General features: G+C 46.7%; 2 protein-coding genes and 1 pseudogene across 2 annotated transcripts, besides 19 other annotated features; all 3 read right to left on the reverse strand.

Moving 5' to 3' along the window:
- Positions 1–3,326, reverse strand: Tc00.1047053503415.10 (annotated as a pseudogene; the record flags this gene model as incomplete).
- Positions 1–17,104: a sequence feature (heterozygous, non-Esmeraldo-like haplotype).
- Positions 2,956–3,005: a repeat region.
- Positions 3,468–3,491: a microsatellite.
- Positions 3,607–3,648: a sequence feature (AT_rich).
- Positions 3,761–3,795: a microsatellite.
- Positions 3,910–3,932: a microsatellite.
- Positions 3,957–3,989: a sequence feature (AT_rich).
- Positions 4,162–4,273: a sequence feature (A-rich).
- Positions 4,368–4,420: a sequence feature (A-rich).
- On the reverse strand, positions 4,501–10,794 carry Tc00.1047053503415.30 (hypothetical protein, conserved; the record flags this gene model as incomplete). Its single annotated transcript, XM_803674.1, has 1 exon — positions 4,501–10,794. One exon carries the CDS (start codon positions 10,792–10,794, stop codon positions 4,501–4,503), a length of 6,294 nt encoding a protein of 2,097 aa, XP_808767.1.
- Positions 10,979–11,119: a sequence feature (A-rich).
- Positions 11,283–11,320: a microsatellite.
- Positions 11,390–11,438: a sequence feature (A-rich).
- Positions 11,662–11,686: a sequence feature (AT_rich).
- Tc00.1047053503415.40 (uncharacterized protein) lies at positions 11,741–12,478 on the reverse strand (the record flags this gene model as incomplete). Its single annotated transcript, XM_803675.1, has 1 exon — positions 11,741–12,478. The coding sequence occupies one exon, from the start codon at positions 12,476–12,478 to the stop codon at positions 11,741–11,743; it is 738 nt and encodes a 245-aa protein (XP_808768.1).
- Positions 12,821–12,842: a sequence feature (AT_rich).
- Positions 13,194–13,297: a microsatellite.
- Positions 13,306–13,486: a sequence feature (A-rich).
- Positions 13,501–13,603: a sequence feature (A-rich).
- Positions 13,683–13,857: a mobile genetic element.
- Positions 13,683–17,104: a mobile genetic element.

A 17,104-nucleotide genomic window follows, 5' to 3' on the forward strand; every position in this document is an offset into this window, starting at 1 on the left:
ATGATGATGCTGAAGATGCTGATTGTCAATTACAATTCCGTGGAGGCAAACGATGAATGAAGTAAAAAATTCGGTGGCATCGTGATGTCGTAACTGCCGTCGGCAACTATCGCCATGGGATGGGCGGCATTTGGGGCATCAAGGAGCTCCTTTACGGCGCTTCGCATTCGCTCCACCAGAGCCCATGCTTCTGCAATGTCCCGCAATGTTGCTGTCTGTGTATCACCAAAAATAAGACCTTGTTGTTCTCTTGTCAGACTGACATTACTCTTTCCCTTCAACCAGAGAATTTCTTGCATGTACATGGCACACCGCTCTGCCAAATACTTCTCCAAGCTACGCATGGTCCACTTCCTCTGCGGTGGGGTTACTTTTATCTGTTGAAGGAGTTTTTGGGTTTCAAAGAAGTTTAGTGCCGTCATGCAGACATTGTTCACATCCGTCACACAGAGCGTAAAGTGCTGCTGAATACAACGGTAGAGATTTCGGGGACTCTCCATGGGAACAAATTCATCGATCCAAAGTGACTTATAACATTCTGCACCTGTTGTCAGGGTAAATGTCATGGAAGAGAGCACCACATCCTCGTCGAGCGCCGCTGGGTCCTCACGCACTGTGATCTCCGCGGATGTCCCACGTTTCAGAATGAAGGAGAAGATTAGATTCATCCCACTGAGCAGAGATATGGGAAGCACCTTCGCGTTCATACTCAACAAACTGAGAATCTCGACAAACTGATCAACCGAATTCAACGAAACGAATTTTGCTCCTCGAACCACTGGCCCTGCCGGTGTCCATGCCGCCTGAAACGAAAGTGGAATAAAGTCTTGAAATTCCCCCACTGATTCAGTTGCAAGATGATCCCTGACGCAATCCATAGAGAGAACCTGCGTCACAGAAAGGTAGAGTTCACGCCCAGTAGAACGTGCTGCTGTTTCAGATTCCACAAACCTTAACAATGTCAACCACAGAGGGGAGGTAAGGATGTCAGCAAAGCATTTCGCACCATCCCGCATGTATAAGATGGCTGTGTTGTAGCCCTCCCCAAACAAGCTAAACGCATGACTAAGGAGGTACGAGATGGAAGCACCCTGTGTGGATGGTCCACACGCAAAAGGTTTATTCCGCCATAAACAGATCTCATTGAAAGACAATTTACACAACAGACCTTCAGTCGTGTTCACCTCGACGCCATTCGGCTCAACAAAGTTGATGATCTCCTTTTCACCCGCGTCTTCCAACAACTCCAGAAAAAGAAGGGAACAAAGCCGTTCGTGAAGAAACTCCCCATCTATCAGCGTCGCTTCCGTAAAGAGCGGCTTGATACCGCCTGTTGGTGCCGCAAGCACACCTCCAAAGAGATTGATTCCTATTCTCTTTTGGGTCCACCTGGTGGCTACAAGTTTTAACAGTTTGCTCGCACGCTTGCCTAGTTTTTCCAAGAAAATAGTTACCTGTTTCCCTTGTCGTTCCGGAACTTCCGCACCCCCATTGCCCTCGTTGAAAAACTTTTCCTTGTTGGGCAAAATCCCATGGAATTCACTGATGGGAGTCCGCAATGCAGAGCGAATGTTCATTGCTATTTTCTGGAGGCACTCCAAGGCCCTCGTCGGTGGCAAAGAAGGGGAAGCCCCATCTGTTTTATTCACACCGTCATCTTTGTCATTTTTTTCTTCACCCTCCTGATCCATCAAAGCCCTACAGAACGCCATTGCCGAGCCCAGAACAGAACGCAAACTCACCGTGACATCACCACGTCGCCGAATACTTCTAGCCTGGAGAACGCGATTCACCTCAATCATTAACGAAGTCTCCGCTGAAGAAAGTTGCAACCCATTCACCGTCAATGCTCGCACCAACGAGGCCGCTAGTCGTGGGTTACGAAATACCATTCGAAAAAGAGAAGCAGCTGTAGAAGGTTGCCTATTTTTAACAGCCACATATATTGTTTCCACAGTGGAAACGGCAGAAACCATCGTGGAAACAAGAATATCATCCGTTTCCTTCTTGAATTGCCGAAGAATGGCAAGGAATAATAAAACACCACAGCGATAGTCATCTGTCGTCATCCCTCTGAGGGCCCTGCGCACTAATTTCCTGACATCTTCCAGACATTTGACTTCATAATAAATAGCATGGAGTGGAACTGGGCCATGTAGGGGTGACTTTTCTATGAGTGCTTTGGTAAAACATCTCGGCCTCATAGCACCGTCCCCACCTTTGGGTAGCAATTCCTTCATCTGGTCATGCTTAAGAACCGTGAGAGAAATCTGCACGGAAAAAGTGTCAGCTTCATTGCAGGTCGCTGCAGAGCTTAATTTATGGAACACGGTCAAAAAAAACTCTTCCATACACGGCCACATCTCCTCCGGATGGTTTCCTCTCTTGACGGCGTCAATAACATCTCCAGGATACAGAAGAAGCAGAGCAACGTCACGGTCGGCAGCGTACAAATCTGCCAATTCGTCTATTCTTTCCACTTTTCCAAAGCCAAGGTCTTCCATTGGTGTATGAGAAGAAGAACCGCTAGAGTTAATTACTTGACCATCACGATTGGCGCTATGACAAACCCCAACATTTTCCGTAGAATTGCTTTCATTATTCCTTCGAAGCAACTGTTGAAAAATCGGACTAAAGTTTGACAAAACTTCAGGAGAATGTGGTGAACCGTTCACCGTCCCTATTGCATCGGGCATTAAATATTCGTTCTGATGGAAGTCAGCCATCTCATGGGATGAAATTTTTTGCTCCTCCCTTTTTGCTGCCTCACATTCACCACCCGTCCCACCATCCAGAGAGTCTCCCTTGAGATATCGCAACAACCCCGATGGAGGCCTTGTGCCATCAACACCGCGGCATTCCTCTACAGAACCAAAAAAATAACCGTTCCGCCACGCTGACGGGGATCCACTCCTGCCTAGAGGGGAATATGCGTCGTACGTGTATGAATTGAATTCTTCCTCCTTCTTTTCTTCCTCTTCTGCTTCCCTCTCCCTCTTTTTCTCTCTGAATGCCAAATCAAAACACCCCTCGGTCGCAGGTTTGCTGGGCAGACGTAGATTAAATGAAGATCCCGTCCTGAAAGTATCACCCAACGGTAGCGACATCGTTCCGTCCATGTTCCCACTCTCCGTCACTCCTGCCACACCATTTTCGCCGGTGGGAGAAGCAAATTCAGACAGTGGCGGCAAATGCAGATTTGTTTTGCTAGACGACTCCAAAACCAAGCAATAATTCCCCATGACTTGCTGGAGATGGCTCTTTGCACGCGTTCCTTTTGAACTCTCAACAGGCGGCAGAGCCACCGCCTTGCTAGACGTCTCCATAAGACCTCCCAATCTTCCTTTTCCTTAATGCAGGAGAGCACCACTACCACCACTTACAGCTACACTCGTGCTACCTGCAGTCACAATAAGAAAAAAAAAATACCAAAATAAGAGAAAAAGCCAACAGGAAGACCGAGACCTAAAAAAAAAAAAAAGAAAAAAAAAGAGTAGCTGCAGGAATAAACCAAATGAAGAATAAAGCCCAGTTTAACTTTGACAGGCAGACGCAGCTGATAAGGGTGGAAAAAGAAACAGCGAGAAATGAATCCTAAAAAAGTAGTAAAAATAAATTTAAATAAATAAATAAATAATAACAATAATACCCTGTGATTGTGCGGTGCTTCTCCGCAGCGGGCCACCACTTTCTATTCACATAAATCATATTTCATTGACAAAACAAAAGAATAAACACAAACAAAATGAGACAACAAAATATAAATAAATAATTATATAAATATATAAATATATATCAGAAAAAAAAAAAAAAAAAGAAATTCGTTTGCCCACACACACGCAATTAGACATTTGTAGTGCATCTCTCTCTCTAATTGACCGTTCCGTGCCAATGGCACCACTATTTTAAAAATAAATAAATAAATAAATAAAAATACGGTTAGACCTTCACAATGGTAATATAAATAAATAAATATAAATAAATATATACAGTTGCTATACCCCTCTTCCCTCTTGTACCACATTGTATACATTTGCGTCAGCTGAGGAGTCTGTTACGTCGTGAACACATAGCCCACACCGCAGATAAACATAACTATACACATACACACAAACACATAAATAAACACACGTACAAAAAATACCGAAGAGTTCAGCACCTAAAAAGAAAAATAATAATAATAAAACGACAAACAACAGAAGGAAAGAAAAAAAAAAAAAGATGGGATACGCTAAAGGCACAAAACACACACACACAAAAAAAAAAAAAAAGACTTCTCCCACATGCCACACAATCACTCCTCAAAATCTTCTTCGTCTCCTACACTTTGTCTTCCACTTGCACACTGTAGGATTCACGCCTCAGGTAAAAAAAAAAAAAAAAAAAGCCGAAAACACACAACAGAAGAGGGAAAAAAAAAGGTGTAAATAACAACTAACCATAACAACGATAAAGTAAACAATAATAAATAAAATGCACAGAGAACCCACAGTAATCCATTTACGACTCAGAACCCAAGGGAACAAAACCTCTTTCTCTTACTGGAAGTTCCAAGAGTAACTCAGCATCGTGCAAGTAGGCCTTTAACTGAGTAATCCTGGCGCTGATGTACTCTTGTTGCCGCACATCCTCCGCCGTTTGCTGGAGCTCAAAAAGTTTGGCAATGCCTTTTTTAAGCTCATTCACATGTTTTACAACACTTACGGGACGTGAAAGACGATTATGCACGTGAGCCAGCTCCATTTGCACCGTAAGAAATTCTCCTGCGTTATCCTCATCGTCACAAAGCCCAAGCATAGCGATGGTGTAACAGGGACCACCGAGTGCCAGTTTAAAAAGTCCTGTTGGTTCATTAGGCCTTTTGTGCAACACACCTGTGTAATGCGATACGCTGTCAAAGACTGTTGTTGCGATGAAAGAAGAGACGAGTACATCACGCGCAGGGGATTCCACATACTGCGTGAGGCTGAGTGCCACCACCATAACACCAGGATCCTCGGACCGCAGTGCGGGTTCGGCACGATCCACAGCGAAGGCAAGGAGGTGATCAAAGCCTTCCGCGGAAGTGACTATATGATACGACACTCCCCGAAGCCGACGACTAAAAAGTGATGATACCTCAACCTCAAAACGGTGGAACGCAAGCCCTTCATGAACAGCCAACAGATCTACCGTGACATCATCCTTGACAAGTGCTATAGAGACAAGCAAGTCCCCCTTCATTGTTGTTGATGGCGACTCCAAATTAATATTGTAGACTATGAGGTATGCGATTTTCCGAAGAATGAGCGGTGTCACCGCGGAGCTCCGACTTTCCGCGGCAAGAAGCGCGGTATTATGCCCCATTAAAAATTTAGCTACAAGATCATCGATCAGCTGTGAGGAGGGAACACTGCCGCTGGAATCTCGAACCACCACTTCGTCCACATCGTACCGGCAAACAAACTCCCCGTTGTGAAAAAGAAGGGAGTTGTTTTCCACCGCGATGCAACCGTTCCCTGGCAGTCGTTGCTCAAAGCACACCAGAGAACGCACCCTCCCTTGAGCCTCCGCTCGGGGAACTGTCTCCGATAACGACATGCGATTGTAGCGGTTTTCATCCGTCTGATTTTCATCCGCATCATTCAGGTAGGCCTTGGGATCGTTGTCTTCAAAGTTTTCTAAAAGTTTTTCGGCATCCTGCGCCATTTCCTCCAGGCGGCGCAAGATTTTTTCTGTCGATTCCCGATCGTCAGAATCCCGCAATTTTTCACTTAATGCCGGCGCTAAATCTGTACGAATACCATTAATAAACTTGTTGATGCTGCCACGGTGAGTTGGTCGGTTCGTCATTTCCCCAAGACGCCGCTGTACGGCAAGCATGTCGTGCATACGTGTTTCATCGCCGCTAAAACCGAGCACGGCCAGAGTAAAACATGGCCCTCCCAATGCGTAGTGAAACAGTGGACGGGAAACAAGGGGAGATCGATCGAGTACGGTCAAATAAAGACCGACATTTTCTCCCACCAAATTAAAAACAAGAGATGAGACAATAACATCCTTTTCGACTTCAATTTTTTGCTTCAACACAAAGGAGATAAAAACCATCCCATACTCCCGTTCTTTCACAGAAGCGCGAGTGAGTGCTGCTGTTAACATGGAGTCGAATACAACCGCATTTTCAACAGGAAGACGTGTTACATTGTGTACACATGGACCAAAGATGGGTGAGATGGCAATGACTAGTTTTCGCGGGGAAATGTTCTCTTTAAGTAGATCCACCACTGTCTCACCCCGCACCTGCACAATGGAAACACTGAAAATTCCTTTATATTTGGGTCCGTGAGACATCGTCTTCTCGCGAATCTCATTCAGTACATCATGCACAACACCCTTTAAAACAAAAGATGACAAGGATGAACTGCGACTATCCGCCGCAAGAATAGCCACATTGCACCCCAACATGAATTTGTCGAGTAATTTGTCCAGCATTTTGGAATTCACAACTTCACAGCCATACGGTCGCTCAATCACTTCATCGACCTCATACTCTTCAAAATCATCATCAGTCATCACAATGACCACTGTACCGTCATGAGTAACATTGACTGTCTCCTTGCACCGTGGATCAAGGACAACAAGCGTTCGCACATTGGAGCTTAGTGATGCATCCATTTCTGTACGGTCGTCTCTTCGGTTGCTTTTACCCAGACGTCGTTCATTCCCTATAGAATTATCTTCGACAAATTCGCTCTTTTCCCGTCCTTCTTCTTCCTCCTCCACGTATTCCTCCTGTTCCGAAATCAGCGTCAGCAGGGAATTCTTTCTTGCCGTATCTGCATCCTTTGGCAATTCGACTGAAGAGCAAATTAGCCGTTCACTGCTCTTTTTTTTGATCGGGGGCAACTTGGCGGTTGATTTCTTGTCCACAACGGGCAGTATGCTTTTAAAATGTGCCTCAATATGGTGGAATACCGGCTTTTTTAAAGGAACATCTTCGCGATTGATGTACCGCGTACTCGCCGTGGTCCCAGCTGTGGTGGACGCGGAAAGAGGACGAGAATCTTCCCTGCTAGAAGCTCGCAATATGCCTTGCGGTAAAGCAATTGTTGTGTCCGTGTTCTTTTCCAGCTGCTGCTCCGTGTGGGCGCCTGCATTCGCATTTACTAACAAATGAGTTTGCGTGGAAGAATAAACTCCGGCGGGTGTGGGATCCTGAGAGTCGATGGGACCCTTTTCGATATCCTTCATGACACCTCGACCCAATCCTGAAGAAAAAGAAGAAACACGTTTTGCGGGCACTTCTCGACCGTTTTCGTCGGGCGGTTTCGGAAAATTTGTTTGTCGCCGGCCCATGCAAAGTTTGGCTAATGGAATAACTGGCAAGGTAACTGGAGTATTTGCTTTTTTCTCCTGCTGACTGCCCGTGGTGGAATGACACGTATTGGGGGCCACAGCCGAATCTGCATCTTTTGTGGCGTTATTTGGAGGGGCTTTAACCACGCTGACGGTCTCCGGTGGGTGAGGAACCTCGGACACATGTCCCTCCTGAGTTGTATTCAAAGTAATTTCCCCAGTGCCAGCAGCCCTTGGGTCGGGGGGTGGGGGCAGCAGCATTTTCCGAACATGCATTGAAGGGGGCCGTTCAACTTGTTTACTCACATCCGGTTCTTCTCTCACACTTTTACTGTCATCCTTCTGTGGTTGTTGCTTCTCGGCAGATTGGCTGTTTGCAGAGCTTTTCTCGGCCCCGGCGGCATCATAGAGCGCCTCATCCGTGGCTTTTGCGGCTGTTTCAGGATTCGCCTTACAAATAGGTTCATGAGGCACTTTCGGCTCTTCAGCGGCTTCTCTTGGAAAGAATTTTTGGGGGTCCATCAAGGCACGCTTAGCGACAGCAATCTTCTCCTGTAACACCTCACGTATTTTTTGTGCCGAGGGATCATCACTCTCAGTCGCAGCGAGCTCCCTCTCTGCTTCCTCAAGAAACTTTTTCACACTTCCGACATTACCGTGGCTGTTGACAATGGAGGCGAGTTTGTCTTGTGTATTCATGAGTTGGGTGGCGCTCCTATCCCCCTCAGATAAGGTTAGAACCGCCACTGTAAAACACGAGAAACCCAACGCTGCAGAAATCAAATTACTAGACTCGTGATTCTCCTTTTTCAACAAGTTGTTGAGGTGAGTAACAGACTTGTTTCCACATATAGCCAACATAGATGACAAGATCACGTCATCCTCCCTAATTTGTTTAAGAACGACGGAAACCACAAAGAAGCCGCATCCACGTGTATGATCAACTCGAGCGACTTCCCAACCACGCGCTAGGACTTTAGAAAAATGTCGCAAATCCCGCAATTTTACATAACCAACATTCTCAATAGTAACATCTAGCAGGGCAAATTGCTTAAATGTCGTTCGCACCATCCTTCCCGACTCAGAAAGAAGATCCTGCGTGAGTCCTTGTTGAACCAAGGCGACGGAGAGGAACAATTGACTGTCTTCCCCCAAATCTTGAAATACACCCTGCATGACTTCACGCAGAGGTCTCCAGCTTAATAACTCTACGGATTCGCTTCCAGCCAGGCACATGGACACATTTAACCCTGAAAGAAACATTTGACGAAGTTTTGAGAGAGTTGTGGAGCAAAAAATACTCCCGTCATACGACTCCAAACATTCATCAACCTCAAAAAAAAGTGGCGACTCAATACCTTGATGTATCTCTAGCTTCGTGTCCCCAACCAATTTTATCTTTGCCGGTGTATTGGAATCCTCCTGTGACCTGTGGATTATTACCAACGAATGTATGTGATTCTCAGTCTTGGTATTCTGATTTTCTGGTAATCCTGATGTTTTTAAAGACTCCGGAGTAAGGCTTGCATCCGCAGTAAGTCTTTTGGGGTGGGGTGCTGCTGCAGAGTGTGTGGCACCTTTTGCACTAACTATCCTTCTCTGAGAAGTCCGATGCACGGGGTTAGCACCCTGTGTCGATGTCTGTTCCGGCCCTATACTGGAACTGAAAGAATGTTTGGGCAATTTGGACAGCCGCTCAACCTTCTCCTCATCGGAACGACGCTGCTTTACCTCTTCATGCCTTGTCCTTTCAGCCCGACGTTTCTCCAAGTAGGCCTTCACACGAGCTCTTCGTTCCTCATTTTCCCTTTCCTGCGCCTCTTGTCTTTCAACTTGTCCACTGTGGGGGAAATCAGATACCTTCGTCGTTTTAGGGGCAAATCGATTATCCATAACAACCATTCTTGAGGCCCGCAAAGCAGACTTGTCACTGGCTTGACGACGAGCATCTTTAATCCGCTGTTCTTCATTTCTCAATCCTTCCTCATTTCCCTCCAATTTTCGCGGAGGGGTCTTCGGAAGTGCGACTTGGCCCCCCCGTGCAATCGGACAATTGAACTGTGAAAAGATTGGTTGCAATTTGGTCATGGCAGATCCCGTGTCATTCTGATAATCGACGGCCGAAGGATATTCCATACTTCCCAAAAACTCATTCAAGGGCAACTCTTGACGTAATGTATCCCGTGGCGGTGGGGTTTTTAATGACGATGGTCGAGACTCCTGTGAAACGATACTGGATTTAGGCAAGGATTTTTGCCCTCGTGTCGACGAGATCGCAGTGCGTAAAGGCTGCGGAGAGCTTTCTGGCCAAAAAAAGGGCTCACGAAACGAAACATCATCAAAAGCAGGATACTCCATATCCGCATTCCCTTTTTTTTCAGAAGAGAACTGTGGCCCTTTGTCAATTTGTTGACAACGCTTGAATCCCCCAGTTTCTGTTGCCAGGGGTAGAAATCTCGGCTCGCCACTTCGAGTTGAAATAGGGGTGCTTGGGGGCATACTGTGGGGTACTAGAGACTCAGTCATCAGTGCTTCCAGGTCTGCTGCATTTACTTTCCCAGGCGTATTGGAACTTGGGGATCCGCTCGCAAGCGTGTCGCCATTATCGTCTTCCCCAAATAACTGATTAATGATAAACTCAGCCTCCTGCATATAACTTCGAGCTTCTCTAACCAGTGCCTCCTTCCTCAAAAACTGTGTCGACAATAATGGAGTCCTCACGGAAGACACGCCAATTTCTGCGGAGGGGGTGTTGCTCAAACTCGCTTTTCCCTTGCAAGAATTTCCATGGCCGGACCCAAACTTCCTACGGGGACCTCCCAAAGATGAAACAGGCGCTGCCGAACGTGGGAAATATACTTCCGCTGGTACTGTTGCGTTCTCCAGTACCTCAAAGTCATAATCGACATCTTGCGACTTGTGTGTCGCGCCCCCAAAAGAGCCTGGTAATGCCACTCGAAATGGCGGCTGCGGAACAAACCCAAAATGAACTCCATGAAGAAGCGCATCAAGACCATAAATAAAGTTTTCCTTATTACCTTCAATCACTTGGTAAAGACATGGGTAAGCTGTGTCGTATACACAGGATGGATTGATTTCGTCAGAGATGGTATGAAACACTGTGGAACTACGCGTTCTATTAGTTGGCAAAACCGCAGATTCTAACACTGGATGATCCAGGTTTGTGCATTTATGTTCCGCAGGATGAGTCCCGTTGAAATTTGATACAGAATTATCAGCCTTTCCTGCATCTTCTTTTGCACAGCAAACCGCTTCGCCAGATTCACGTGAAAACTTCTCTGAAGCATTCTCAACTAAGGTGTGGCTCTGATCTTTATCAAGGGCGTCGACGATAAAATTGTGTTGGTCTTTTTTTTGAGATAATGGAGATGAGGGAAACTGCAGTTCCAAGAAGGGAAAACTCTGCTCCGAGAAAACAGTATTTGGTGTGAATTCCATGTTGTATATATTCCTAGAGGAACAAAAAGAGAGACTCCAATCCCGCTTCTCCGTGTTACGTACTGTTCGCGTACTCTTTCCTTATTTATTTTCCTTTTTTGACGTTCCCCGTTTTTTACTAACGTCACAGCAACCCGCCTTCGAAATTCTTCAGTCCCCTTAGATGTAGAAAACATCAGAGCATAAAAAAGTAAAGAAAAAAAAATTAATAAGAAAAAAACACTGAGACTGGTACACATAACAAAAAAAAAAAAAAAAGGAAATAGAGAAATAAAGAAATATGTATTTATATAGAAAAACACTGTAAAGATAAAAATAAAAAAAACCTTCTTAAATACAAAAAAGGCGTTGTATTTCACCACTTTTCAGAAAAAAAATATTGCAACCTCTCTCAAAACGGTATAAACATATATTTATCAATAAAAAAATAATTTCTACGTAGTAAAAAACATAGAAAAAAAAAAATACAGATTTTTAATAATAATAATAATAAATAAATAAATAAATAAATAAATAAATAAATAAAATAATAATCACAATAAGGCAACTTTTCGTAAATTGATTCAGCAGAAACAAGGAATTTTTATCTATACACAAAAAAAGAAAAAAAGAAAGGTAAAAATAAAAAAGTCAATAAAAATAAAGGCACTAATTGAGAAAGAGGAAGATTATATTTAAGGCCTTAAACAGGAAGAAATAGCAGAACTTGGGCTTCTAACGTTAATAAAAAATCAGATACACTTACCACGTTCTATAAATAAATATCCTTTGCTGGGCGAGGTAAGCACAAAATAGCAAATCTTCCCTCAAATAATCAAAAATAAAACCAGGCGATTCACTAAAAAATTCCTTGATCGTTTGCACAGGTAAAATAAAAAATAAAAAAAATATTGCGTTGTCCGTTTTAAAATAAAAATTTACGTTACAATAATAATAATCCCAAACTTTATAAAGCCCCATTAAACGTCAGGGAGCTACGTCTGCGACCAATAGGCCCGCTTCCATTTTGTAGCCCATTTCCTCCCCTGTGCATGACACTAAACTTTCGAATAAGTGACGCGAGACCCTCTCTTTCGTATCCTTCGCTAGGAGCAGGCGCCTCAAAGCTTTCTTCATGCGGTTGCCTAATGCCGCAGGAAGGATCGTATCCGGAAAAAACATCCATGTTATTATGGCAAGGTATAGGATCTTCGCTCTGGTTATCGTCTCGTAAAAACAACAAATCATAAAAACTCTCAGAAGGCTGATATCCAGAGTCCAATGGTACGTTATTATCTTCTTTTTCAACGTTTGAAACCATGGGATCAATTGGCCCACAAAAAGAATCCGACGGCGGTATAATGGAACAGCTTTGTAGCTGCTGTGGGACAGTAGAAGTTCCCACATTTTGTGACTGGAAACGTGTAGCTCCACTGTTTGGATCTGCTCGAGCAAATGAAGGCACAGTTCCAGCACCTGGATGCATTCGCATTTTCATACTCCATTCACCACGAGGATGATTCCAATTGTCTGACACTGTGAAAACATCAGCGTTTTTTTGTGGATGCATTACATTGGAAGAAATATTTCTGTAAAATTGATATTCACCAGAAGCCCGACGAATTTCATTATAATTCTGATTGTATGCTTTTTTTAACGATGGGTGCTTCCCATAACTATAATATTCATACCCATTTCCATTCATATTGAGTTTTGAATGTAAATTCTTTGAAAATAATTTTCAGTAGGTAAGCGTCACCAAATAAACTCTCTCCTGCTTGACGGCTCCAGATCCTGCTGCGGAAAGGACCTATTTTGAAAGCACCCACGACCACTCACACGCAGAAAATCTATTCCCTTGCTTCCTCTTTTCTTATTATCAGCTTTCTTTAAAAAGAAACAAAACAAGAAAAATCCACTTTTCTCATTCAACTCACACTCTAACGCATAAAAAAAAAATGTGTGCGAGTAAATATAATTTAGTTGCAAAAAGGGCAAACAGGACAAACTTATTCTTCACAGAGAGTTGCATGACGAATATAGTTACTATTATTATTTTTAATAATTATCGTCTTTCAGAGAAAACAACACAAGGTCTAAATCTTTCAAACCAAAAATAATTTAAAAAGTTGAAAATAAGAAAGCTTAGAAGACGACGAGCTACACGCAAAGCTTTTGTAATTCAGCAACGCAAATATGTATTCTTAAATAAATACATTTATGTATTTTTCGTTGAACACAAACACACAAAAGAAACAAAAAATTTTTTTTCCTCATTTCTTTCAGCACCTCTACTTTTCCTAATTGAATTCATCACTTACGTGTAAAAAAAAAAAAGGAAATTTAGCTGCATATTAAGTGAAAGGAAAAAAAAGAATTTATAATAATTCTTTACTGAATTCCTTTTCTCCACCATAAGAAATATTAATAATAATAATGCCGATAATATTGCTAATGATAATTAAGATTCATAATAACAATAATCATAATAATAACAATAATAAGTAAATAATATTAATAATAAAGGAATAAAAAAACAATATTCAAAATAAAAAAAATGAACAATAATTAAGATAAAAAGAAATAAATACTATTTAAAACAATAATAAGTAAATAATATCGAAATAAATATAAAACATTTAAAATAAAAGAAAAAACAATATTAAAGATAAATAAACAATAGTCAGAAGAAAATAAAAAAATACAAAATAAATCTTAATAATCAATAAATAAAAGTCAAGAAATAAATAAAAATTCAATAACAATAAAAACAAGAAAATATTAATATTAATAATTGTCATAAAAACTACAAATACAAAAGCAAATTAAATGGTCCCTAATAAAGCAACCAGTAATGCCTTATTCATATTATGTTACTGTCAATTGATTTTCTCCTTGGACCTTATTTTAAAAATTTGTGAAGAGAATGATTGCTTGAGAGCTGGCTGAATTAATCTAATATATGTCCTGATAAAATGAACCCACTCCTTTGCGACACCCTTCCTATCTTGTGAATTTGGGAAGAAGACGAATTTATGGGGATCAGGGAACCGACAGAGGCCAGACAATTATTTTTAAGTTTGCAGACACAGCGAGGTTGGCCTAAGGAAACGGCGTTGGTTCCTATTAAACGGTCCCCGAGTGGGGCGATATTGGCGCCCGACTCTCAGAATTGGTACGCCAACATGGCGCTGTCCGGGCGCGGCTCACCTTCATTGATGCAACCGGGACGTCGGATGCGACGTTAACCGCGGCCGCCTCAACGACAGACTTGCGCATGGATTTCGGGACCCACCGCCAAGCCCTGGGCGGATTCGAGCCTTACAGGACACGTTGCGAATCACCGGGCGCCCCAAACACCAAATTTCGAGACCCAATTGCTCCTGCCCATCGTGCGGGCGCGGCCCGGGAGTTGGGGGTCCATCGAGGGCTCATCATCGCTGAAAGGGAGCGCTTGGGCACGGACCACGCCTATGCCATCGCGGGCGCGCGGAATCGAAACACCGAGCTTCACTCGCAGGCGGAAGAGGCGCATAATAGCCTATCGGCGCGCGAAGCCGGCATCGCGGTCGCCGACGGCCTTGTTGCAGGCAACCCGCGCCCAACTACAGGAACGAGAGGCACGCGCTAGCGCCAGAGAAGCGCCGCGAGCCGCGCGGGAGGCGGAGACGGCGGCCAGGGAAGAAGCCCCCACCTCCCGGAGAGGCCCGGCAGACGGACCCGCCACGCGTCAAAATACGGCCGAAGATGGCGGTATTAAACGGCAGCGTCCGACGCGTCGTTTGGTGGTTGGGGGCGCGCCATCACGCACGGCCCGACGAAGCCCGGCAGACGAGAGACAGTAGGTAATTTCCCAATCGTCCCAGGGCAATTTTGTGAGACCGCATTTCTCTCCCTCCATGCCTTTGCCCTCTTGCGCCCTCCGCTTGGACGCCCATTCTGGCACAGAAGAAGAGGAACGAAGTTTTCGCGCGTTCGACGCCACCTCTCGGGCCGCACGTGTGTGGAATGAGGGCGTTTCCGGAGTCGTTGCCGACCTCCGGGGCGCATACAATCATCGGCATCAGGCGGGCGGCCAGGCTGAACCCCCCTTTGGCGGTTTGGCTTTGTGGACGCGCGCGCGCCGACAGCGGAGCACGATCCCGCCGACCGTTTCATGGATTTTGGCCGGGCCTTACTGCCGGCGTTCCGGACGCGGCTCATGACGGCGTCCGACCCCAACGCCCCCCTCTCCAAACAGCGCGCCCGACTTCACACCGCCGTTCGTGAAGCCGACGCCTTTGCGAGGGCAGCCCGGCCTCTCGCGGAACGGGGAGGGGCACAACGACCGCGCGACGTCAGCGGCGTCGCATTCGTGGGCGCGAGGCGTCCGCACGCAAAGCCCGAGGCGCGGCCAGAAGGAATCAATCGCGACGCGGACGGCCGTCAACAACGGCGGCGGCCCCACCCATGCCGCCACCGCTCGCCGTCCCGCACAGGCGGCGCGCCGAACCTCCACTTGATATTCAAATTGCCCGACGCCATCGCCGAGAAGGGCGAAGGGGCTTGTTCGCCAACGGAGCCCGACTGTGGTGCGACGGTGCTCCGGCACCCCCGCTGCGGGCCGGCGACGCGAGGAGGGCGAGCGAGGCGGCTCGGGGATTGTTTGCGACGTCGGCGTGGGAGCGGAGAAGGTCGCAGGCGGGCGCCCCACAGCCTCCCGCCGCACACGCGAACAGCCGAACAAAGAGGCGAGCCGCGCGGCCTTTTCGATGGCAATCGACGCGGCGCCACCGACCCGACCGCAGGACGCCAGGATGCCGCGGCCCATGTCGCAAATGAATCGGACTCCGCTGGGCGTGGCGGTTCTGGGGTTGCGAAAAATCGCGGCGCGATCGGAGACGAAGCGGACGCGCCCTTTAAAAAGGAAGAGGCGGATCCATTCATCCGCAGCCGGGCCGAAAGGAAGTGACGGGTTGCCTTTCGACTTGCGCGGATGACGGCGAGCCGTTCGACCTTCCAGGAACACAGCGCGACATCCGGGGAGGCGCGCCACAACGCCGGCCCAGGCGTCGCCGCTGGCCGCGTTGATGCGAGGGAAACCGCGGAAGGACAGGAACCCTGGCCGACAGTAGAGGAGCGTTTTTTCCGCGGTTTTCACCATCGCCCCGCCACCATCACAAGACGCGCGACAAGGACGCGTCGGGCGGTCCTCTTTTCCCCAGCCCTCCGCCACGCCAGGCGGAAGCCCGCGGAGGATTCCGGTCGACGACGCGCGATTATCGAATTAATTGGGAATAATTGAGGGCACTTATTCTGCGATAGCAGGTGGATGGATAATGCCCTTTGCGTTTTCAGAGGGAAAGGCCACCGGTTTTCGACGACGACGGATCGCGGGGCCGCGCGACAATAACAGACACGACCCTTCCGAGGCCCATGCTCCTCTTTTACGTATTTCCCATTATTTGCCACCTGTGATGGCTGAGGCCGCTTCCTGCCTGAACTCGAAGGCGTCTTTTTCAACTCTTTTTACCACGGGGGCTCGGCACCCCTTTTGATTCTGCGTGGGGGACGGCGCGCTGGTGGAGCCGGCGCGGCCCCCAATGGGACACAAGGCCGGCCCAGAAATTCGCCAGATTGTTATTGGCAGTTGCCGAGGCGACGACGGTGGTTCAGCGCCTCTGGGGCGCGTCTTCGTTGGTGCGTGTCGACGTTTGGATCGACAATATGCGCATCACAAGGTCGAAAAGCGACGCGACATCGTGGGAGGCCCAAGCGCTTCGTAACCCGGACGGCCGTCACGCCACGACGGGGAAGGACCGCGAATCGGGCGCCACGCAGCACACCTTCCTGGGGGCGCGGTTCGATCACGCTCCGGACGGTGTCCCTGAGTGACGAGTTTGCCCGGTCTGTACGCGCCATGCCGGCGCTCAACTCTTTGACCATCGCGGAAATGGAGGTATGGCGTCACGCTTTTTGTACGTGGCGGCCATTTTGGGCACGCGTTTATGTGACCGCCACTTTTTCATCAAGGCAGTGCGACGACGATTGTCCGCACGTAACCGGGGATTGTGGAGAAGACATCCCCGGCGAACCTTCCGCCGGCAGCGGTTGGCTCGGGCGAGAGATTGCGACACATCATCGAAAATACAATCGTAAGCGAATCATCAAGTCCACCGAAAAGGCATCGGCCGCCATCATCACGGACGCATCGATCCATGGATGGGGAGCCGTTTTTATTCTCCAGACTCCGGCGACGTTAAAATTGCCGGATGAAAATGGAAGAGGGAGCGTTTTCTCATCACGCAGTCCGAAGCGCGCGCGACACGCTTTGCCGTGTCGGTCGTTTCCG

This window comes from Trypanosoma cruzi, genomic scaffold (genome assembly GCF_000209065.1).
Source record: "Trypanosoma cruzi strain CL Brener 1047053517003 genomic scaffold, whole genome shotgun sequence".
Classification (NCBI taxonomy): domain Eukaryota; phylum Euglenozoa; class Kinetoplastea; order Trypanosomatida; family Trypanosomatidae; genus Trypanosoma; species Trypanosoma cruzi.